This window comes from Heteronotia binoei, chromosome 2, assembly GCF_032191835.1.
Source record: "Heteronotia binoei isolate CCM8104 ecotype False Entrance Well chromosome 2, APGP_CSIRO_Hbin_v1, whole genome shotgun sequence".
NCBI lineage: Eukaryota > Metazoa > Chordata > Lepidosauria > Squamata > Gekkonidae > Heteronotia > Heteronotia binoei.
Genome location: NC_083224.1, coordinates 54950016 through 54969974, shown reverse-complemented (window position 1 = coordinate 54969974; position 19959 = coordinate 54950016). Strand labels below are relative to the sequence as shown.

At 40.2% G+C, this 19959-nt stretch overlaps 1 protein-coding gene across 4 annotated transcripts in view; it reads left to right on the top strand.

Moving 5' to 3' along the window:
* TOX2 (TOX high mobility group box family member 2) overlaps window positions 1-19959 on the top strand; it is a 351639-nt gene that overhangs the window by 272256 nt on the left and 59424 nt on the right. For 2 of the 4 annotated variants that reach the window (XM_060231005.1, XM_060231004.1), the window contains 2 exons: window positions 108-347; window positions 18934-19161. In XM_060231005.1, coding sequence (XP_060086988.1) covers window positions 108-347; window positions 18934-19161 — 468 coding nt within the window. The remainder of the gene's footprint in view (window positions 1-107; window positions 348-18933; window positions 19162-19959) is intronic. The other 2 variants (XM_060231006.1, XM_060231007.1) reach the window with 1 other exon arrangement.

Below are 19959 nucleotides of genomic sequence, written 5' to 3'. Positions count from 1 at the left end.
ACATCTCAGCCAAAAAAAAAAAGCCCAATCTGTATCATAACGTAATTTTTATAAAACAAAAATATACAATACAATTTTAATTAAAAAGTAATATTCTCCTAACTCAGATCCAGGAGATGGTCCACTCAGACGCCACTTCCTATGATTCCAACCATCAAGTTCCCCTGATCAATCGACCAGGGATGTTAAGCGGTCACATGAGTGCCCTCAGCCAGTCACAGCTGATTTCTCAGATGGGTTTGAGGAGCGGTGTTACCCATGGTTCCCCATCACCCCCCGGAAGCAAATCTGCTACACCATCTCCCTCCAGTTCTACTCAGGAAGAGGAGACAGAATCACATTATAAGGTACGTGCAGCCATGCCTGTTTTGACAGTCTGTTTGACAGTGGCAGCTAGTCTGCAGTGGAGGAAATAATGTACAGCAGTCCAAGCAAAGACATTTTTGTTTTTCCTTCTGAAAGAGAGACTTTCTTTATAGCCAAGGCTGTCTACAGAGAACATTTCTGAGCAAAGGAATCAGAAAGCATGTCAGTTTTTCAAACTGTATCAAATGCTGTCATGCTATATTGATGCATATCATAAATAGTGTAATTAAAACAGTTAATTCTGAAAGAAGCTTTTTCCTCCTGGATATTTTTCTTGCCCTACTGATTATGCCAAGTACATTTTTCTGTACTGTCCTTTCAGATTAGGACTGTGACAATAAATGCATAGTTTAGTGCATTCCTTCCCTTTCCTTGGTTATCCCCCCCCCACTTGCTGACATTCTTTTGTAGAAACAAAATTCACATATTTATTTGGAGAAAGAAAATGAGAAAACACGGATATCCAGCTGGGGTTTCAACTGAGTAGCTTGCCATTTCATCTCCAGTATGAAATGGCAAAGAATGCAGCTACTGGATTGTAACTCAGAGAGGTATTTAAATAACAACAAACTTCCGATTTAGTTAGTAAAGCAGAAGCCTTTTAAGCTTCAAGCAAAATCTTACCATTCTGCTTTGGCCATGCAATAGATACTGAATTAGTTGACATTACCAAGCAGCCTTGAAAAAAAATCTGCTCATTTCTTTGACTATAATGGTTACTTCTTACCTAAACTATGTGTGCAGTCAGCCTCTACCATGTTACATTTCTTAAATATAATTATCACATTGGGTACAACCCATCACAAGTTAAGCACTTTCAAGTTAAAGTACTGAACTTTGACCAGATCTTGTCTGTTACTTTTTCTCCTTGGGCTGTCTGATGTGTAACTTCTGTTTTGAGACAGTCCTTACCAACATGATATGTGAGGCAATCTAATTATGTGAAGTATTTTGTAGATATGATGATCACATAGCTTTTAAGATTGGAGTTGTTCAGCGGTTTTTTGCTCATTCCATGTACTGATTGTTTTCCTAATGGTCGTTTAAAGGCGTTTCCACACCTTTTCTCTACCTCTTTTTGCTAGCATGATGACCTTCACAAGTCTCCTGTAGAATTATGAACCTCAGTATTCCTGCCACAATTATGGAAACTTCTCCTTCTCACAGCTGAGGAAAGGCTATGCTGTGTACCTGCACTGGAAGGAAAGAAGGAAGGAAGGTTACCTTGCTAGATGAACAAGTGGCAGAGGTTAAGCTTAAACAAAATTAAAACTAAAATAAATTGAAATGTCAAGGGAAGGCCTTGCTGGGATTACCTTTTACTTTTTAAATTACTCTTTACTAGTTTTATACACCATGGCTCTAAAATTTATGTTTTACGTAATCAAAAAGTATAATCTGAGACAAAAGTAAATTAAACATGTAGCTAGGAGATGGAGGTTTGAATACATATCTGGTATTTTGATGCCTTTGTCTCAGTTTTGTTTATGGTCTGGACAGAGGTTGAGTTACGCAGGCTGTTGTACCCAGGGAACATTCAGGAGCTGCAGTATAAAGTGTGAACTAGAACTATAGTGAAAAATATAATTGCAAAGGGATTTAGCATATATTTCTGAGCATTAAATATCCCTTCTGAAATAATAAGAGTCTGTGACACACCAGCACCATCTACAGCATTTCAGAGGAAACCTTGTGCTGAGACTAATATTTGGCCAAGAACCAATGAGAAGGAGGGATTTTTGACCAGTAACTCTGGTACAACCTACAAACAAATGTATGTAGCTCAGTGAGGAAAATTCCAGTGGAAGTAGTGGAGAAACCATGGAATAGAGCATAATTCTTTGTCCTCCTCCTCTTCCTCACTCCAGATTTACTCTCCCCCCCCCCCAATGTTTCCTCTCGTGCTGTTTCAAGCCTTTTCTAGAACATAAAACCCAGGAAAGAAAGTATACTAGAGGGGGAGGGAATTCCTTGTCATTTCTCCACTCCTGATCATACTCTGTAGAAGGAACAAATATATTCCTCCAAATGTGATTCACATATTAGAATGTTCACATGACTGCCACAAGGACTTGGTTCTGTGCTGGAATCTCATTTCCCAGTGGTTTGCTCCTCTGCGTATATTTACATGTAATTATCAGTACATGTACATTTTTTATCTACCAAGCAAATGGTACAGGGCAAGACTTAAGCATCTTTACTCTGCATCCTGATCTAAACCAGGTCTACACATTCTTAGGAATTATGTTCATGATGGAGAATTTTTCAAACACATGGACTTTGTAAAGTGTAAATTTAGTGTGAGTGATGAGCTTCCAAAAAGAAAACAAGAGGATGCATTGTAATAGCACCTGAGACAAGGGAAAAACAGGTTCACCAGAAAGTGCCAATTGGTCTTGAAGAAAAATGGGTGCTTTTTAGGTTCTTTTCCCCTATTGTCTCCCTGTATGCTATAAATGGTATGTTGTTTATCTAAAGTAATGTATTTATGTCATATTTTTTACTTGTATCTTGGGTGGTGTTCAATGATAATGGAGCATACTTGGTGGGCAACAGTAGATTAAAGGTTAAGGATCCTTGGTTTTTTCACATTTGGTGTAATGTATTGTTTGGGTTTCATCAAGGTCCTAAAAAAGCCAGCCTCTCAGATCAGAGATGAAGGGTGCATAATAATGGAAGTACTGCCATGAAATACCATAATGTTGAAACCTTTTGCTTTTCTTGGATTACTGGAGTGAGAGCTTTTTTAGGAATATATTTTCATTTTTGCTGTAATTGTAAAGAACTTGCTGCCTTCATGCAAGCCAAACAAATTTGGATCTAACATCTTAAATATTCTTTACATTATTCTTCATAAGTCACTTAAGAGACATGGTCTTGCAAGCCATTGCCTCCACCACTTTAGACTTGTCTTTTTCCTGAAAGAAAATTGTTCAGGGGCTTCACTCAGTGTCATCCTATTGTTATATAATTTATCTGAAATACAATAACTAGAAATTGATGTATAAGTTAAGCCTTTGAATCTTAGTATTTTTGTATGTGTATGCAGTGCTTTCTTTGCTTTCTTTGAAACTGTGCTGTTCTGTAATGTGGATTACTTTAAAGTGTGCTATTTGGACAGTAGTTATAGTTATAAGCTGCTTACAGCTAAACAGAAAACTATGTTGTAAATATGTAAATAAAAATAATGGCATGGTGCATGTTCACACACTAGACTTTTGTACCATTTTTAAGAAATTCAGATTTGACAGTGTTTGTTTTATCTTTCCAATTCCACCCCTTGCAGGTGGCCAGGTGGGACCTGGCAACCTGTTTGCAAAGTATGACTTTCTATGGTCAACATTGACTGTTTATGCACATTCATATAGTCCCAAGCAGGCCCCATTAAAATCAGCAGGACATATTTCTTAGTTAACATGACATGTTAGGCTATTCGCATATATTTCTCCAATTTATTGGCTCTAGGAAAACAAAACAAAGTCACAGAAAATTGTTGGGCTCCCCTGACCTATATGACATAGTTTGACAAAGCATCTGCAATGAAATCTTACTGGTACCTCAGTACAAAGTAACCTAAGTCACTCTTTAATGTCTATAAAGAGAGTAAATGCCACAAAAGCCATAGCTCCAGATGGTCATAGGACTATATCCTTTCCTGTAACTCATCCCTAACATAGCAGTTCTGCTAGATAACAGTCATTTATAGTAATGTGTACTTGGGACATTTCCTGACCATGATGTTAATGGGAAATGCCTGTTTCTGTGTGCCATGCCGGTGTAAACAGAAGTGCAAAATCCAGGCTCAGTGCACTTAAATGCACTATTTTGGATGTTTGCTTTCACACTTTTAATACAGTTTTATGCTGACCCCCACAACTTGTAGATCACACAGTACCATCTTAAGCAGAGTGACATTAGGGGTGTGTTGCTGAATGTGCCACTGGATATGAAAGGGCTATGGTTTGCTTTGGGTTACAGAAAGAGAGCGTGTTTGGTGTAGTGGTTAAGTGTGCAGACTCTTATCTGGGAGAACCAGGTTTGATTCTCCACTCCTCCACTTGCACCTGCTGGAATGGCCTTGGGTTAGCCATAGCTCTGGCAGAGGTTGTCCTTGAAAGGGCAGTTGCTGTGAGAGCCCTCTCAGCCCCACCCACCTCACAGGGTGTCCGTTGTGTGGGGGAGAAGATATAGGAGATTGTAAGCCGCTCTGAGTCTCTGATTCATAGAGAAGGGTGGGATATAGATCTGCAATTCTTTTTCTAATCATAGGAAATGATGACCCCCTTTAGTTCTTATAGGTAGATCTGATCTGCATATAAGACTTCTAGTAGAAGTAGACCTGGCCTCCCATATACCCAACCATCAGCTGTTAGTTTGTTAGGTATCACTTCTTGTCTTTTTAAAATTTAAAGTAACCACTGTTTGACAAGCCAGATTCTTCTCTCTCCTTTCCCATTCCTTTGCCTCCCCAAACCTAAAACACCTTGAAAAGATAAATTTTCATTACTGCCAGAATTTCAGGAATGTTTTGCATCACTTCATATCCTCAAGCCAACCCAAGACAGCTAATTTCTTGTTTAATTTCGGCACGGGAACATCCAAATGCATACCACTGAGTTATACCCATCTTTGTCTATTAAGTGTGTAAATCAGGTTTGGATACTGCTGACAATTACTTAGTAGTCACAATTGCAGTCACAACTGTTTGTTCAGTAATCTCTTAGGCTCCTTTAAGACTTTTGATAGATTCAACTTGTGCTAGGTTAAGAAAAGTTGCATCATGTGAAATTGCCTCTTGATCTTCCTAATGAGATATCATCCCACATTAGGCTGCCAGTATGGATACTTTTTGTGCTGTCGGTATAGAAGCATCAGTTAAACATGTATCTGCTCTCTCATGGAACTCATAGTCAACTGACAATTTTCTCCCTTTTAATGAGGCAAAAAAATATTGGTTAAAACATCTCTCTGAGAATTCTGTATCTGATGAAAATGCACAGTAAAGCAGCTTTAGTTTATTGATACCTTTTCCTGTCAGTACAAGATTTACTGTGTTTGTTTGGTATGATGAAACGTTTGGCAAGGAGGTTTGTAATGGGCTTTTGGTCCATCAGTGTTCCTTCCAGCTGACCTTCTGTATAAAAATGCTGTCTGTACAGCCCTTATGTAAGTTTAGAAGAGAAGAACAAGCTATGTTATTGCCTTATTTGCTGTTTTAAATTTTCTGTGCATATCTGTGCTGCTTCAGCAGTATTTAATTTGAGTTAGGTTTGATCAGTTTTTGGTTTCAGCTTCTGAAAAGCTGCTTTAAGTGGCAGTGGTGGTAGGATATAAGTATATTAAATAAATAATAATAATAATAATAATAACGTTTTATTTATATCCCGCCTTCCCCGCCGAGGCAGGCTCAGGGCGGCTAACAACATATCAATACAATAAATTATACAATAGGTTTTAAAAATAGCATTTAACCTTAAAAATATTCCAATTTAAAATTACACATTAAATATTTCTGGTGCTATTCCATCAGTAGATATGATATGATGGCGGATCTCATATAAGGTGAATCCATCAAGCATTTAGTCAGGCAAAGGCCATCTTAAAAAGGATGGTCTTGCAGGCCCTGCGGAACTGTTCGAGGCTCCGCAGGGCCCGCACTTCTTCCGGGAGCTGGTTCCATAGGTGTGGGGCTGCAATAGAGAAGGCTCGTATATGGGTGTTCTGTAGTTTTGCCTCATTCGGCCCAGGGATAGTCAGTTGGTTCTTCCCTGCTGACCTCAGTGCCCTCTGGGGTTCATATGGGGAGAGATGGTCCCTCAGGTAGGCAGGTCCTCGACCATATAGGGCTTTAAAGGTAATAACCAGCACTTTGTAACAAACTTGGTAAATTAATGGGGTAGGCTGGTGAACCCACTGAGAATGCCAACTTTTGTGCCTATACTATGACTGGGGAAGTAACAAGCCTAGCAGAGGGACATGGAGAACAAGTAGAAGTTTCTGGGAACTTAGAACTGAGCAGATGTTTCTATATGATTGGTTAAAAAAAGTGGGGTCAGGGAGTGAGATGATGCAAATCCATCAGGGAGAGCAGATCTGGACACAATGTAGAGTTCCTCTTGGGTTAAGGCCAATCATAATAAAGTCAACTTGAAATATGCAAATAGTACATTAAAATGTAACATGGGGTAGAACTTGGCTTGCTTTATTAGCTGAAGACAAGGAAACAGAATTACATTCTGAAGAGCATTTTTGTTTGTATTATTTGTAGTCTAGCACATGAACTTTCAGGCATTATTGCTTGATGTTCAGGTCATGTTATCTGGGAACTCAGTGCATTAGCAAATATGACAGGGTTGCATTGTGCTATGAAGGCTTTTAAGGTCTGGGCTGCAATGAATGATGAGTGAATTCTTGCCAACCCAGAAGAACCCAAGCAAAAACAGCAACTGGACCCACCTTCTATGTACCATATACATAATTGCCAGTCATTACTGCACACTAACAGGAGTGTCAAACATGCAGCCCAGGAGCCAAATCAGGCCCTCAGAGGGCTCCTATCAGGCCCCTGAGCAATCGGCTGTCATCTGCTTCCTTCTCCTCCTCTCTTGATTCCTTCTGCATAACAGCTTGCTTTGCAAGGCTTGCTCAATCGCACAGGAGCTATAGAGCAAAGCCTCTATTTTCTCCATTGACATAGACTTCTCCCTTGGGGAGGAAGTGGGGAGGGAGAGCTTGCTTTGCCAGGCTCTCTCAATTGCACAGCAGAGCTACTGGGCCAAGCCTCTCTTCCTTCTATTGGCTCAGGCTCCTCCCCCTCCTGGCCCCCTGGGAAAGGAAGGAAAGAGCCAGAGCTTCCTTTACCCAGTTCCCTGGATCCCATGGGAGAGATACAAAGAAAGCACCTTTAAGACCAATGAGTGCTAATGTTTTAAGCATATTTAATTTTAAGGTTTTTAAAATATATATATTTGTGTTTGTCCTTTATAAAGTTTATATTTCTGCTACCTAATCTTAAATAAGGACAAGGTCTCATTTATGTCAGATCTGGCCCTTATGAGTTCAACACCCCTGAAAGAAGCTTTAAAAAGTGTTGCAGAGACAGATGCTTGTGGATTTACCCTCTTATGGGGTGTGTATGTAGTGGGAGAAATATTGCTGTTTCATCAATGAGCAGATCTTTTATATATGGAGCTCTGAACAGCAGAAGGAGAATACAAGATGATATGGGTGACCTGGAATTTACTAGAGAGGATATTCCTAGTTGCAACTCACCTTTGGCCAAAGAAGCGTATGACCTTTTTATTTTATAAAGCAAAAGGCAATACAATTAAAATAACGCAAAGTTTTGAGATACAAAATAAACATATCTTAGTTTTAAGATACATTGAAAATGAAATACACAAGAGAGGGATTCATCATATCAGATAATGGATCAAACCTCTGTTGTAGATGTTTCTATTTATTTTACAAAATTCCATTATTAGCTATTTTTTTTCAATGCAGATAGCTTAACTAATATAGGGACTACTTCAAATTTGTTCATCCAATCTCATTTTTGAGGAGGAACAGTTTCAGTTTCCAGAGGACAGCAAAATTTAATCTTGCAGTGGGAATCAGATAAAGTGCAATTTGCCAAAACCATTTTGGCAAATTGCAGTAATGTAATTAAGAAACAATTCAATGGATGAGTGCAAGTTGGTGTTGTTAGTAACAAAATTGGTATCATTATTTCCCCAAAGCCAATAGAAAAGACCAAACACTATAGTTAACATCATAGCTTAAATATTTCCTTCAAGACAAAATTTGGAATATGACTATGATTGACCTTTAATAATAAAATATAAAAATTGGATAGTCCTATTCACATACTTTAATAAACAAGTTTCAAATTTACACATTTCATTCTTCTCCTGCACTATTTTTGAAGTAAAAGAAAGCTTTTTGTAAGTAGTAAAAGCAAAGAATAGCACCATTACTCCTTTGTGATACCTCTTTGTATGACAAAACCATATTTTCTTTAACTAGGTCCCTGTAATGATTCAATCCAGCATTCTGCTAAAGCTAACAGCAGGCTTTAGACCACCCAAACCTATGAGCTAGCTCAGTCACTATTGATGATAACAAAGAAATCTAGGGGACTACTTTACAGTGTCAAATATCTTAATTTCTGGATGCTTGAGGGGGGGACGCAATGGGAGGGCTTCTAGTGTCCTGGCCCCACTGGTGGACCTCCTGATGGCACTTGGTTTTTTTGGGGGTGGGGGTGGGGTTGGCTACTGTGTGACACAGAGTGTTGGACTGGATGAGCCATTGGCCTGATCCAACATGACTTCTTTAAGTTCTTAATTGAACTCCAACCAAGGATTGTTCAATAAAATCAATTGCTAGATTTAAATTACTAGATTTAGGGGTGCTAAATCACTCTGATAACCAGGGTAGCCTAGCAGCCAAATGATAAGCCAGATTTGGAATTGCTAGCTCATCATAAGTCCATTTTTCTTAAACAGAGTTCCTTTCAATTCTTGGTTTTTTATATTTCCAAATATAATCTAACAATATCTGTCATTTTTAAGAGCTTCTCAGGAATGTCAATTGAGATATTCTGTAGGGGAAAAATTAGTTTTGGTAGAACTACCATTTTGAGTGCATCGGTTCTATAATATAAAGATAGTTTAAAAGAGGTCCGAAATTTGAATTTACTGGTCAGCTCTATAATGATAGGATCAAAGGGAAAAGAGGTCACTTTGTTGAAATATAAATATCCAGATATTTTGCTTTATCAGTGCATTTGTTGTTACAAAGCCAGCAACTTTGATCAACTTTGTATAAAGTCAATAGCATTAGTATGACCAAAGTATCTTTCCATCTTTGCTTGCTAGCAACATATTGCTATTCAAGGCTGATTCCCATGTTAAGTTCACATCCACATTCATGATTAAGAACTTTTTATTTTTGTCCATTCCCAGTTAATGGGATACTTTTGTCCCCATTTATAAACTGTAGACCAGAGTATGCAAAATTAGAATTGGTTAGCAAAACAAATTAAATGAGTTCTCATACGCATTGAAAAAGCTCCCACAATAGCCAAAGGTATATTGACTTTAATCAGGCCTTTGCTTTCAGATGCATTCTTTCATTAGGATTGCCAGATGCATGCCTGGAGACTTCAGGGAAGGGGCATGAGGAAAACCAAGTGGCTGCATTCTGACTGGCAGCTCACAGTGGCAGCCTCTTAACTTTAATGATTTGATTTTTAAAAGCCAATGCAGTTTGAGACACCCCACCGCGAGCAGATCACACATGCCTGGCCACCAAGAGATACACGGGCTACTACGTGTGTCCCAGAAGACCAGTCACACTGCTTGTGTGCTTGCAGGGCACTTCAGTGCATGCCCCGGCCATTCAGATGGCCCAGAAATATCTTTAGGAAAGTGCTCTAGTGATTTACCACCGGGAAATACCCCATGGCTTTTTGAGGTAAATGTGCCATTTTAATCTGGGTGTGGGACGTGGCTGTGTCGGCCCAAATTGTCCATCTGAATGCAGCCAGTGTCAATGAAATCTTAGGGAGTTGGTGACATCACTTCTGAGTTTTAGCTGGAAGTGCTGTCGACACATTGATGTTTTCCCCTGCCTTTCCCTCTGCCTCTCATTTGAGTAGCAGTGGGAGTTAAGAGGCAGCGGTCGGCGTTCATATACCATGGGTGCTATCACACTGGGAAATTGACGCAATAGTATCTTGAGGCGAAAAAACCAATCCAGTCAGGTCCATTTTAGAGGGATCAGACAGCCACCATTGAAGCGACAGGATCCCAGCAGCCATCAGTGATTGCACATTCAGACTGCTAGCATGGTTCAAGCACGGAGCTGCTGTGGAAAGGGTTGTTTTTTTTAAAAAGCCCTCTGTATGTGTGCTCAGGCAGAGAAATACACAAGCGCACCTTGGAGAGCAGCTGGGGCGGGGGGACCAACTGTGTGAGAAATGACTTGGTGCATTCAGACAGCAGCTGATTATGCAACCCACATCCGATTCAGGGGGATACTACTGGGAAAATCCAGGTAGCTTTTTAATGCGGATAGGAGGTGTCTGGAGACGGGGTGAGAATGGGTCTGGCTCAGAGGGCAGATGTGCTTGTGTGATTGTGCACTTTTAATCTGAATGGGAGGCAGGGCTAGGTCAGGCCAAATCACCTGTGTGAAACCACTCCATAGTGGGTAAATTGGCAACCCTACATCTGTTCCCACAGACTTGTGTTGCATTGTCTATAGACTGCTAATCTTCCTGGCCCTATGCTTCTCCTTGCTTGTTGCAGAGTTTCATACCAAAAAAAGATGATTATGCTGATTCTTTGTATATATTTTACTGGTGCTTGCCTACACCTTTGCTGGTTCCCTCCAAGTGTTTTTAGAAAGTGGATGGGGCCACATTGAGGCTTTTGTCCAGCAAGGCTTCTGATTGGCCACTGGAGATTTGATGGCTGTTCAGATTTTTTAAAATATTGCTTTGGTAGCAGCTGCCATTACAGCTCAAGGATCTTCAGTGTGTGACTGAGGCAGAAATGTTGTGGCTGTGCCCACCACACACTGTCAGAATTCCAAAGGAACGATGGAGTGTAATTTTAGCCTTGCAAGAATTCTGTGGTGCTGGAATGTATCTGTATTAGCAGAGGATAGCACATAGGGCTAACCATGAAGAGGAGTAGTGGTAGTGATGGCTCTTGTACAACCTGCACTCAGGCCAACAATTGTGTTTGGTTGTTTGCTGCTTTCTGTGATTATCTATTGATGCAAAAGTGAATAAACATTATTCACATTGGTGTGCATCTATATTGTAATAACCTCATTGTTAACTCACAGTAAAAGAGTTCAGATTTCACCTTAAAGCACTCCATTCTGAAGTGGGGAGAGGAGAGCTCTCTATCTATCTATCTATCTATCTATCTATCTATCTATCTATCTATCTATCTATCTATCTATCTATCTATCTATCATCTATCTCACATATGCCTTGCTACCAGTGGGCACCTGTCTGCTTGAAAAACAACTACCCATTTAGAATAAGCTTAATGGCTAGAGAGGACTGGGTGACTGAGGAACATTATTACTTTTGCCGTTCCCATTTTCCTTGAAAAATTCCACCAAATGTGACTCCTTTTACACCCAGAAGATTCCAAGCACTTTTGGCAGAAGTACTTGCAAAAACCATCCTAGCAGAAGTCTCTTCTGTTGGCTGAGTGACTGACAGACTGTAATGTTAGATTACTATTTTTTGCTTAATGGCTTGGTATACTTCCCTAACTTTCTGAGACGTTTCTCCTTCAAAATGCATATTCTTGCTGGAGTGCAGGGCAGAATTGTCAGGCTGCTTAGATTGCCTGCCACAGGGGTGTCAGAATCAGATGCTTCATTCAAAAATTCCAACAGCAGGTCCCACTTTATAAAAACTGTAGTTTTAGGATGTGTTCAGGGTTTAGTGACTGACTTTGAATGCTTCCTAAAATCAGGACTTTTTTGTAGCAGGAACTTCTTTGTATATTAGGCCACACACCCCTGATGTAGCCAATCCTCCAGGAACTTACAGGGATCTTAGTACAGGGCTTACTGTAAGCTCCAAGAGGATTGGCTACATCAGGGGTGTGTGGCCTAATATGCAAAGGAGTTCCTGCTACAAAAAAAGCCCTGCCTAAAATTATTCTTCCACTTAGCACATCTCAGTTAAAAGATACCTGCATGCAAAGTGACACTTCATGTGTAGTCTAATTTGATAAAGGTGCATATCTGTACCCAAATCCAAAGGCAGGTAATCCCTCAGAATTGCAGTGGAGGCAAATAGCAATCTGGCCTGGCTCCATGCTGTATCTTATTTTACAGTACATGTATCCAGCAACAGGGTGCCCATACGGATTGACTTGTGCATGTAGGTTTGACATGCATGTACCTGCTACCTTTTAAAAAATCTGTTTGTAAGTGTTCACACAAGTTAAAACTGGGGATGAATAGTTTAGTTTCCCATTTTATTATTACATTTATTTGTTACCTTGTCTTTCTTTCAACCTGCCTTCTAGTTTAACTTGGAGAATATAAAAATTTATTTTAGAAATGGTATATGTTTCTTGCAGTTTTCAGTTGGCATCTTTTTCCTTCCAAGTAACTTATATACATGGAAGGAAAAAGATGCCAACTGAAAACTGCAAGAAACATCTTAGATTAAACCAATGAGCAAAAAATGCGTATTGATATAATTGTACAAGCTTAGCAGGATTTCAGTTTGCATTGTGATGTATGATGACCTGTGATTAAATCAAAACAGAAAAAGGAATCCTGGTCCACAAGGTCTGATTTTAATCAGTGTACCTTAGTATCTTGTAATTTAAAAAAAAAACCCAAAGAAAACTATGGTAAACTGCACATGAACAACAGTATCTAGAAATCAAAAACAGGACTTCCTCCTGCAGCCTGCCAGCTATAATCTTCCCCACAAGCCCTGCCTTGTGTGCCCCCATCTTTGGAGGTAACCCAAGTGGTGACTGGAGAGAGAGCTTTTTCAGCAGTGGCACCATACCTATGGAATGCCCACCTTGAGGCCCGTCTGGCACCTACACTACTTTCTTTTGGGCTCCAGGCCAAAATGCTTACGTTACCCAGGCTTTTAAGGCTGATACTTTGAACATCATTTTATATCCTGATTTGAAAAATGTTTAGCCAGAAAATAGTTCCAGACCCATTTTAAGCTGCTTCATGTTTTATCTTGGTTTATGCTCTGTTGTATTTTCAATTGGGGGGGGGGGGGCAGGAGTTAATAGCTGTTACGATGTATTTTGGTTTTATTATGTTTTATTTTGTCAGCCACCTCAAACTGGTTCCCTACCCTGGAAAGGTAGCATATAAATTTTCCAAATAAATTAATAAATAACATATTTAATGAATTAGTACGGCTCCAGAAACAAGATTAGGAAATTCAGAATTCCAGAATCTGGAGAGAGAACTGTTTTTTTCCTATTCTGTTTTTCTATTCTGTTTCCTATTCCTCCTTTGCAGAAGTCCTTTGCTTGGGTTGTCGTGGCCCGGGAGGGGAAATCCCCCTGCCAGTTTTTGACGGGGCGCCACTGACAGCAGCGCACAGGGTCAAGAGTTTGGGGGTACTATTGGAGCCTTCCCTAACAATGGAGGCTCAAATAGCAGCCACTGCCAAGTCTGCATTTTTTCATCTTAGGCAGGCGAGGCAGTTGGCCCTTTTCCTGGAGCACGACGATCTAGCAATGGTGATTCATGCCACGGTCACCTCGAGGTTGGACTACTGTAATGCCCCTCTGCTGAACCCGGAAGTTGCAGTTAGTGCAGAATGCCGCTGCCCGGCTGTTATTAGGGCTCCCAAGATGGGAGCACATTCGGCCGGGGCTTCGGGATCTGCACTGGCTGCCAATAATATACTGAGTTCGGTACAAGGTGCTGGTTATTACCTTTAAAGCCCTATATGGCCTAGGACCCGCCTACCTTAGGGACCGTCTCTCCCTACATGTTCCCCAGAGAGTACTGAGATCGGGTTCTCAAAACCTGCTTGTAATCCCCGGGCCAAAGGAGGCCCGTCTGAAATCCACCAGGGACAGGGCCTTTTCGGTAATGGCGCCTTGCTGGTGGAACCAGCTGCTGGAAGAGGTGAGGGCCCTGCGGGACCTTGGGCAGTTCCTCAGGGCCTGCAAGACAGCCCTCTTCCGGCTGGCCTATAACTAACTGACATTGGAAACTTTATGGAAGTTTGTAGTGTATCATTTTGGCAGATCGCTTGTTCTATATGTTTTATTATTTTACTGTTTTAAATTGTCTAAATTGATGTATTTTTAAAGCCATTGTTGTAAATTGATGTATTTTAAAGCCAAACTTTATGTTAGATTTTATATGTTGTGAGCCGCCTTGAGCCGCTTCGGCTGGAAGAGCGGGATATAAATTGAAATAAACTGAAACTGAAACTATTCTGTTTTTCTACTGCCAGTGATTTTCTGTCTGGTTGGTCAACTCTATCTCACCTAAGTCCACACCTAAGTTTTCTTCCTCATGCTTTTAATGGTAAAGGGAATCTATTGAGCAGTAGATTTTTTTAAAAAATGGATGGTAGCGTGGTAACCAGTGTAATCCTTGCAAAATTATTCGGAATGGTTTACTACAGACTTGTAAATAGCCAGTGACAGTACATGACTTCCTGGTGACTGACCAGGGAGACTTTCAGGAAAAAAAAATTTCTTTTCTTTCAGCTGCCTAACATGAACTTATTGCAAACTAGGAAGCAAATGAAAAAAGATTGTGGGCTATTAACTTTTGTCAACTTATTTGCATGGCTGCTTTAATATATGCAGACACAAGTAATACATTAACATTACAGGTTCAGTTTATTATACGGTCTGTGACTAGTACAGGTTGCGTGACTACAATTCTTATAAAGTAAGATCATACAGAAAAGGAGAAATACAGCTTTTAAAATTTGTTAGTCTTACAAAGTTACATCAGTTTAAAAATTTAAAGTTGTACAACCAGGGCAAAGTGGTTAAGATTCTAAGTTATTAAAATTCATGTTAATTTGTAAGATTTCCTGCTGAATTTTGCAGGCAGCTACAAGGAATCTTGCTCTGAGTACTGTGTCCTGTGGGTTAACACCTATAAGAAATGTCCCAGTTATCTGTAGTAATCTCTTCTCCATTAACGTTACATTAAATATTTTCCTAGAAGTAAGTCCTATAGAAAATATCTGCATAGAATTCTGAGTATACCTGCCTAGGATACAAGTGTAAGACTTTTCCTTAAGTCATGCTGATTTATTTATGCTAAATATGTCCTTTCACAATGTTTTTGCATATGTATGAAATATGTGGTTGCATGCAGTTTGTATAAGAAAAGTCAATATTGTAAGCAGAGGATACAATGTAAAGATCACAATCACTTAAGATGTTAACACTTCTGTCTGTAGTTTTTGGTGAAAATGTTTACACAGTTGAATGAAACCTGCTGGGAAAGCACTAGAGATTACTGTGGAGATAACAGGCTGTAAAAGTAAGAGGGTTTGGTTAGTGAAAGAAACATGAAACTCTCTAGGGAGTTGTTTTACCAGAATTGCCAAGGGAGATTACGGGTCCATGGGGGGAAAAGAGAGAAGAAATAGCTGATATTTCTTAGAAATCTTGTTGCACTTGATCTTTGGCCTTGGTGTTCATAACAGAGAATGGAGAAAGCATTGCAACGCCCCCACAAAACACAGTTTTGACATTTGTAAATCTAAACAACACAAAGGCAAATGAAAACAACTTTACAGGGATGCTAGGCAGTAGGGAACATTAAAGCTCAGTGTCTAGGCATAGCTGGAGAGAACTATTGGGCTGCTGTTCAGAAATGAGAGATTAAAGGGATCTCTCTTTCTCTCCAACACACAAAGTCCTTACTTAAAAAAAAGAAAGAAGGAATGCTCACCCCTCTGGACAGAGACAGATTCCAAAACGACTGATGCTGATGTTTAGTGGAAGCCAAATAAATAGTCTCTGGGCTTCACCACAGGGAGGATATGCTCAACTAACCCAATCATTAATGTCTCTGGGGAAGTAACAAGATGGGCAGCAGAGAGTACAATAGGTTCATTAATCAGGCTTTGAGGAGGGCTTTTGATACAGTCTATAGCTGTAAAGGATATGGACTAGGTTAGCCGTTCAATATCAAATATTAGAATTTATTTATTTAATGCCACAAAAGGCACTTAGCAGGAGGTGGGGGGGGGTGGAAGATCTTGCCTGTCAATCACTGGCTGAGTCCTCAAAAATATTTAGTGTCCAGAGAAGCCAGGCAGAGATGAAGGCTGGAAGTTTACTAAGAAGATTCTTCCCAGCTGTTCACATTGTAACACCTAGTTTATGATGCGGGAACTAGGTATTACAGGGCATATATGGCTGATAGTAAAAAACCACATCCCTATATTTTGTCCTCCCCTTTTCCGCTTAGTGATTTATTTTATTGGTTTTGATTTTGATCCTGACTTTCTTCCAAAGAAGAAAGTTGCTCCAGTAATAAAGTGGGCTGGATCCAGCACAAGCCATCAGCAGTAAAGGCGAAAGAGCTATTTCCTAACAGCAGCCATGCTAGATCAGACCAATGATCCACCAAAGCATCCTGGTTTACACAGTGGCCAGTCACATGCCACTTAGAAGGCTTACAAGCAGGTAAGCTTTATCACTTGATGATGATTTGCATACATGAATAAGCCACGACAAATAAAACTCAACAGGTTCAGTTCAGGACTTTGTGACAACCATGGGGCTGTTTTTGGGCCCAACACTTGCGAGTGGTCTTGCATTGGATCCTTTTTTCTGCACTGTGGATGATCTGGTAGAAAGGTTCATACTGTAGCCTCTGCCATGGTCAGATATTACTCACTAAGAGAGAAGGTTACAATGTCTAGATTCCTCTGCAAGGACAGAGGATCCTTTAGGATGATCCAACTCCAGGGATTGATTGAGCCAGTATGTTTCCAGATTGCTCTGGGCACTTTCAATGGTGGCTGTCTGCTACTAGCCTGGAATACTGGTTGGCAGGGTGCTATTGACAGAATTGCTTCTCAGTGCCCTTCCCCCAGCAGAGTACCAGCTACTTGGTTTAGTGGAGCTATGCAGAGTTCGGGGAATCAATTAAAGTGCCATTGACAGAAAATTCATGCCAAATCAGATTAAGCACACTATAGAGCCCATTTATGGGCCTTTGAGTTAACAACAGTGGTGGCAAAGAAGGCTTTATTTTCTGCTATTGTTTCATTGGCCAAATCTCCTCCACTATTTAGGGTGGTCCAAGGCTTAATGTTCTCTGGGCCACACACTTTCAACTTTGATTGGGAAATTAGCTTTGGTGATTTTGTCCAGTTCTTCTCTCTTAAAATCTCTCTCTTCCAGTCTTGGTTTCCCTGAGTGATGTTGACAGATTTTTTTGGAGTTGTGAAAGCCAGTTCCTGCATATTAGATCCTTACTCATTCTGTCTATTGATGTCATACCAGGAGAAGATGCTAAAACCTTTGGTGAGGACTATCAGTTTGGTGTAGTGGTTAAGTGTGTGGACTCTTATCTGGGAGAACCGGGTTTGATTCCCCATTCCTCCACTTGCACCTGCTGGAATGGCCTTGGGTCAGCCATAGCTGTCACAGGAGTTGTCCTTGAAAGGGCAGCTGCTGTGAGGGCCCTCTCAGCTCCACCCACCTCACAGGGTGTCTGTTGTGGGGGGAGAAGATATAGGAGATTGTAAGCCGCTCTGAGTCTCTGATTCAGAGAGAAGGGCGGGGTATAAATCTGCAATTCTTCTTCTTCTTCTTACTACAAGGAATGTTTCCTTCACAGTTAACAGAAGCTGTGATTAAGCCCTTTCTTAAGAAGCCCTCTTTAGATTAGAGGGGTGTGGACAGTTGTTGGCCCCTATTCTTTCTGATCAAGGTGACTGAGCAGGTTGTGGCAGAGCAACCTCAGGCATTTTGGGATGAAAAATCTTCCTTTGATCTGTCTCAACGTGGCTTTAGGGCAGGATTTGGGACTGAAACAGCACTTTCAGCCTTGATTGATAATCTTCACTTACAGAGCTGCCTGTATGGCCACAGTAAAACCACAGGCCTGTTCTGTGGCTTCATAGTAGATGAAGAGTGGGGTTTCAAGTGCTACATTTAAGAAGGGGGTATACAACAGTCCTGTTCAGAGAGGTGGAAAATGAACTTTTTCATCAGAAGTGGCTGTGAGTTTGCTGATCCTCTATATTGTAACTCTTGTGTCTTAATTGGATTGTAAACTATGCCTTTGCAACTTGGTTTCTATGGTGTTTACAACCTTGAATTCAAAGCTATAAGGCAAGATAGAAATGTTTTAATTAATTAATTTTAATGATCATAGCATCAAGGTTTTGTTTTGCCTGTATAGCTTTCTAGTTACTTTGAAATCTGATTTGTTGTTGTTTATTGTGTTTTTGGTGCTCTTTTTAAATTTTCTTCATATGCTGCCTTGAGCACTTGTCAAAGTAGAAAAGTGGGGCATACATTTTCTAAATAAACATAACAGTAGCACCTTACACATCCTCACACACAGTGTTTTTCAATGGAGTTGAATTCAATGGAGTTTCAATTCAGCTTGCAACTCAACAGATTATTCAGTAACTGAATAATAAGGGTTTTTTAAATGTGCATGTGTTTGTGAAATTTTCTGCTGGTTAGCAGAAGGAATACACGGTGCACATAAATCCTGTTGCCCATACACAATATATATATAGTCCCTGTTTTGTGAGTGTGTATCAAAAGTCACAACTGTGAAAAGAACATTTGTTACAGGAATTCTGAGTCTGTCTGTATTTTAGTTGTACCATAATTCTTGAAAAGCTGAAATTCTTAAGCAGCTTCATTAAAGAAAAGTAATAATATGAGAGGCCATTTTTGGAAGGGGGAATCTTAATTCTTTTGACTTATTGATTTCTTTTTTCCCCCAATACAAAATTCAGCACCAGCTTTGATGCAAAGCAAAGGTAATATGAAGTGCAATCACTAATGTATCCTTCTTGATGTTCAACAGGTAACTGGGGAGAAGAGACCATTGACAGATCTGGGCAAAAAACCTAAAAACCAAAAGAAGAAGAAAAAGAAGGACCCAAATGAACCCCAGAAGCCAGTGTCTGCTTATGCCCTGTTTTTCAGAGATACGCAAGCAGCTATCAAAGGACAGAACCCCAACGCAACCTTTGGAGATGTATCAAAAATCGTTGCATCAATGTGGGATAGTTTAGGAGAGGAACAAAAGCAGGTGAATCACTTATTCATTTTATTGTTGAACATTTAGAACTGATTATGCAATGTTTAATTTTTTAGGATAATCAAGGTGTTTTGTGTTAAAAATATTTTCTGCAAAAATAAGAATTAGCATTTGGGTGTTGTTTGTTTGTTGAATTTAGAAATCACCCAGTGTCTGCTACTGCATGGCTCAGGGTGATGCACAACAGATATAAAACCACAACAGAATAGAACTAATTCTATCCTCTGTCAAATAAAACCTAAGCTCTTCTGTAACAGCTTTGTCCCCCCCACCCCAGAAACATCCTTCCCCAAACTCTTCATGAGCCTTCAGTAGCATGGAAACGTTAGTGACACTGTAGGCAGAAAATGCTTTTTTAAAAGAAATAAAATATTATATTCTTAGGAAGCAGAGTTCTGAGGCCAGTACTGAGTTTTGCAAAATACCCACAGCTCCCAAGCCATTCTGTATATGTTCAGAAGCACCCCTTATTATTCTTATTTTGTGCATTTGACACATTCTGTTGACCTTGCCTTAAAACACCATCGGTGTAGCTTATCCTCAGTGAGTTCTGTGATCCTTGACCTCACATTTTGATCCTGGGCAGATACTTAGCTTGGTTATAGCTGGAGGCATTTCTGGCAGGGGAGGAAATGGGGAGGAACCTGCCAGCTTGCTGCAGCTCCCTAAGATTGGGTTTGAGTTTGTTTCTCCTTTGCTTGCAGGTACTCAGCCTGGCCGTGGCCAGAGACATAAGCCCTTGGGCATGAACTGAAAGGCAAGGCCCAAAGGGAGCTTTCATTAGCCAGT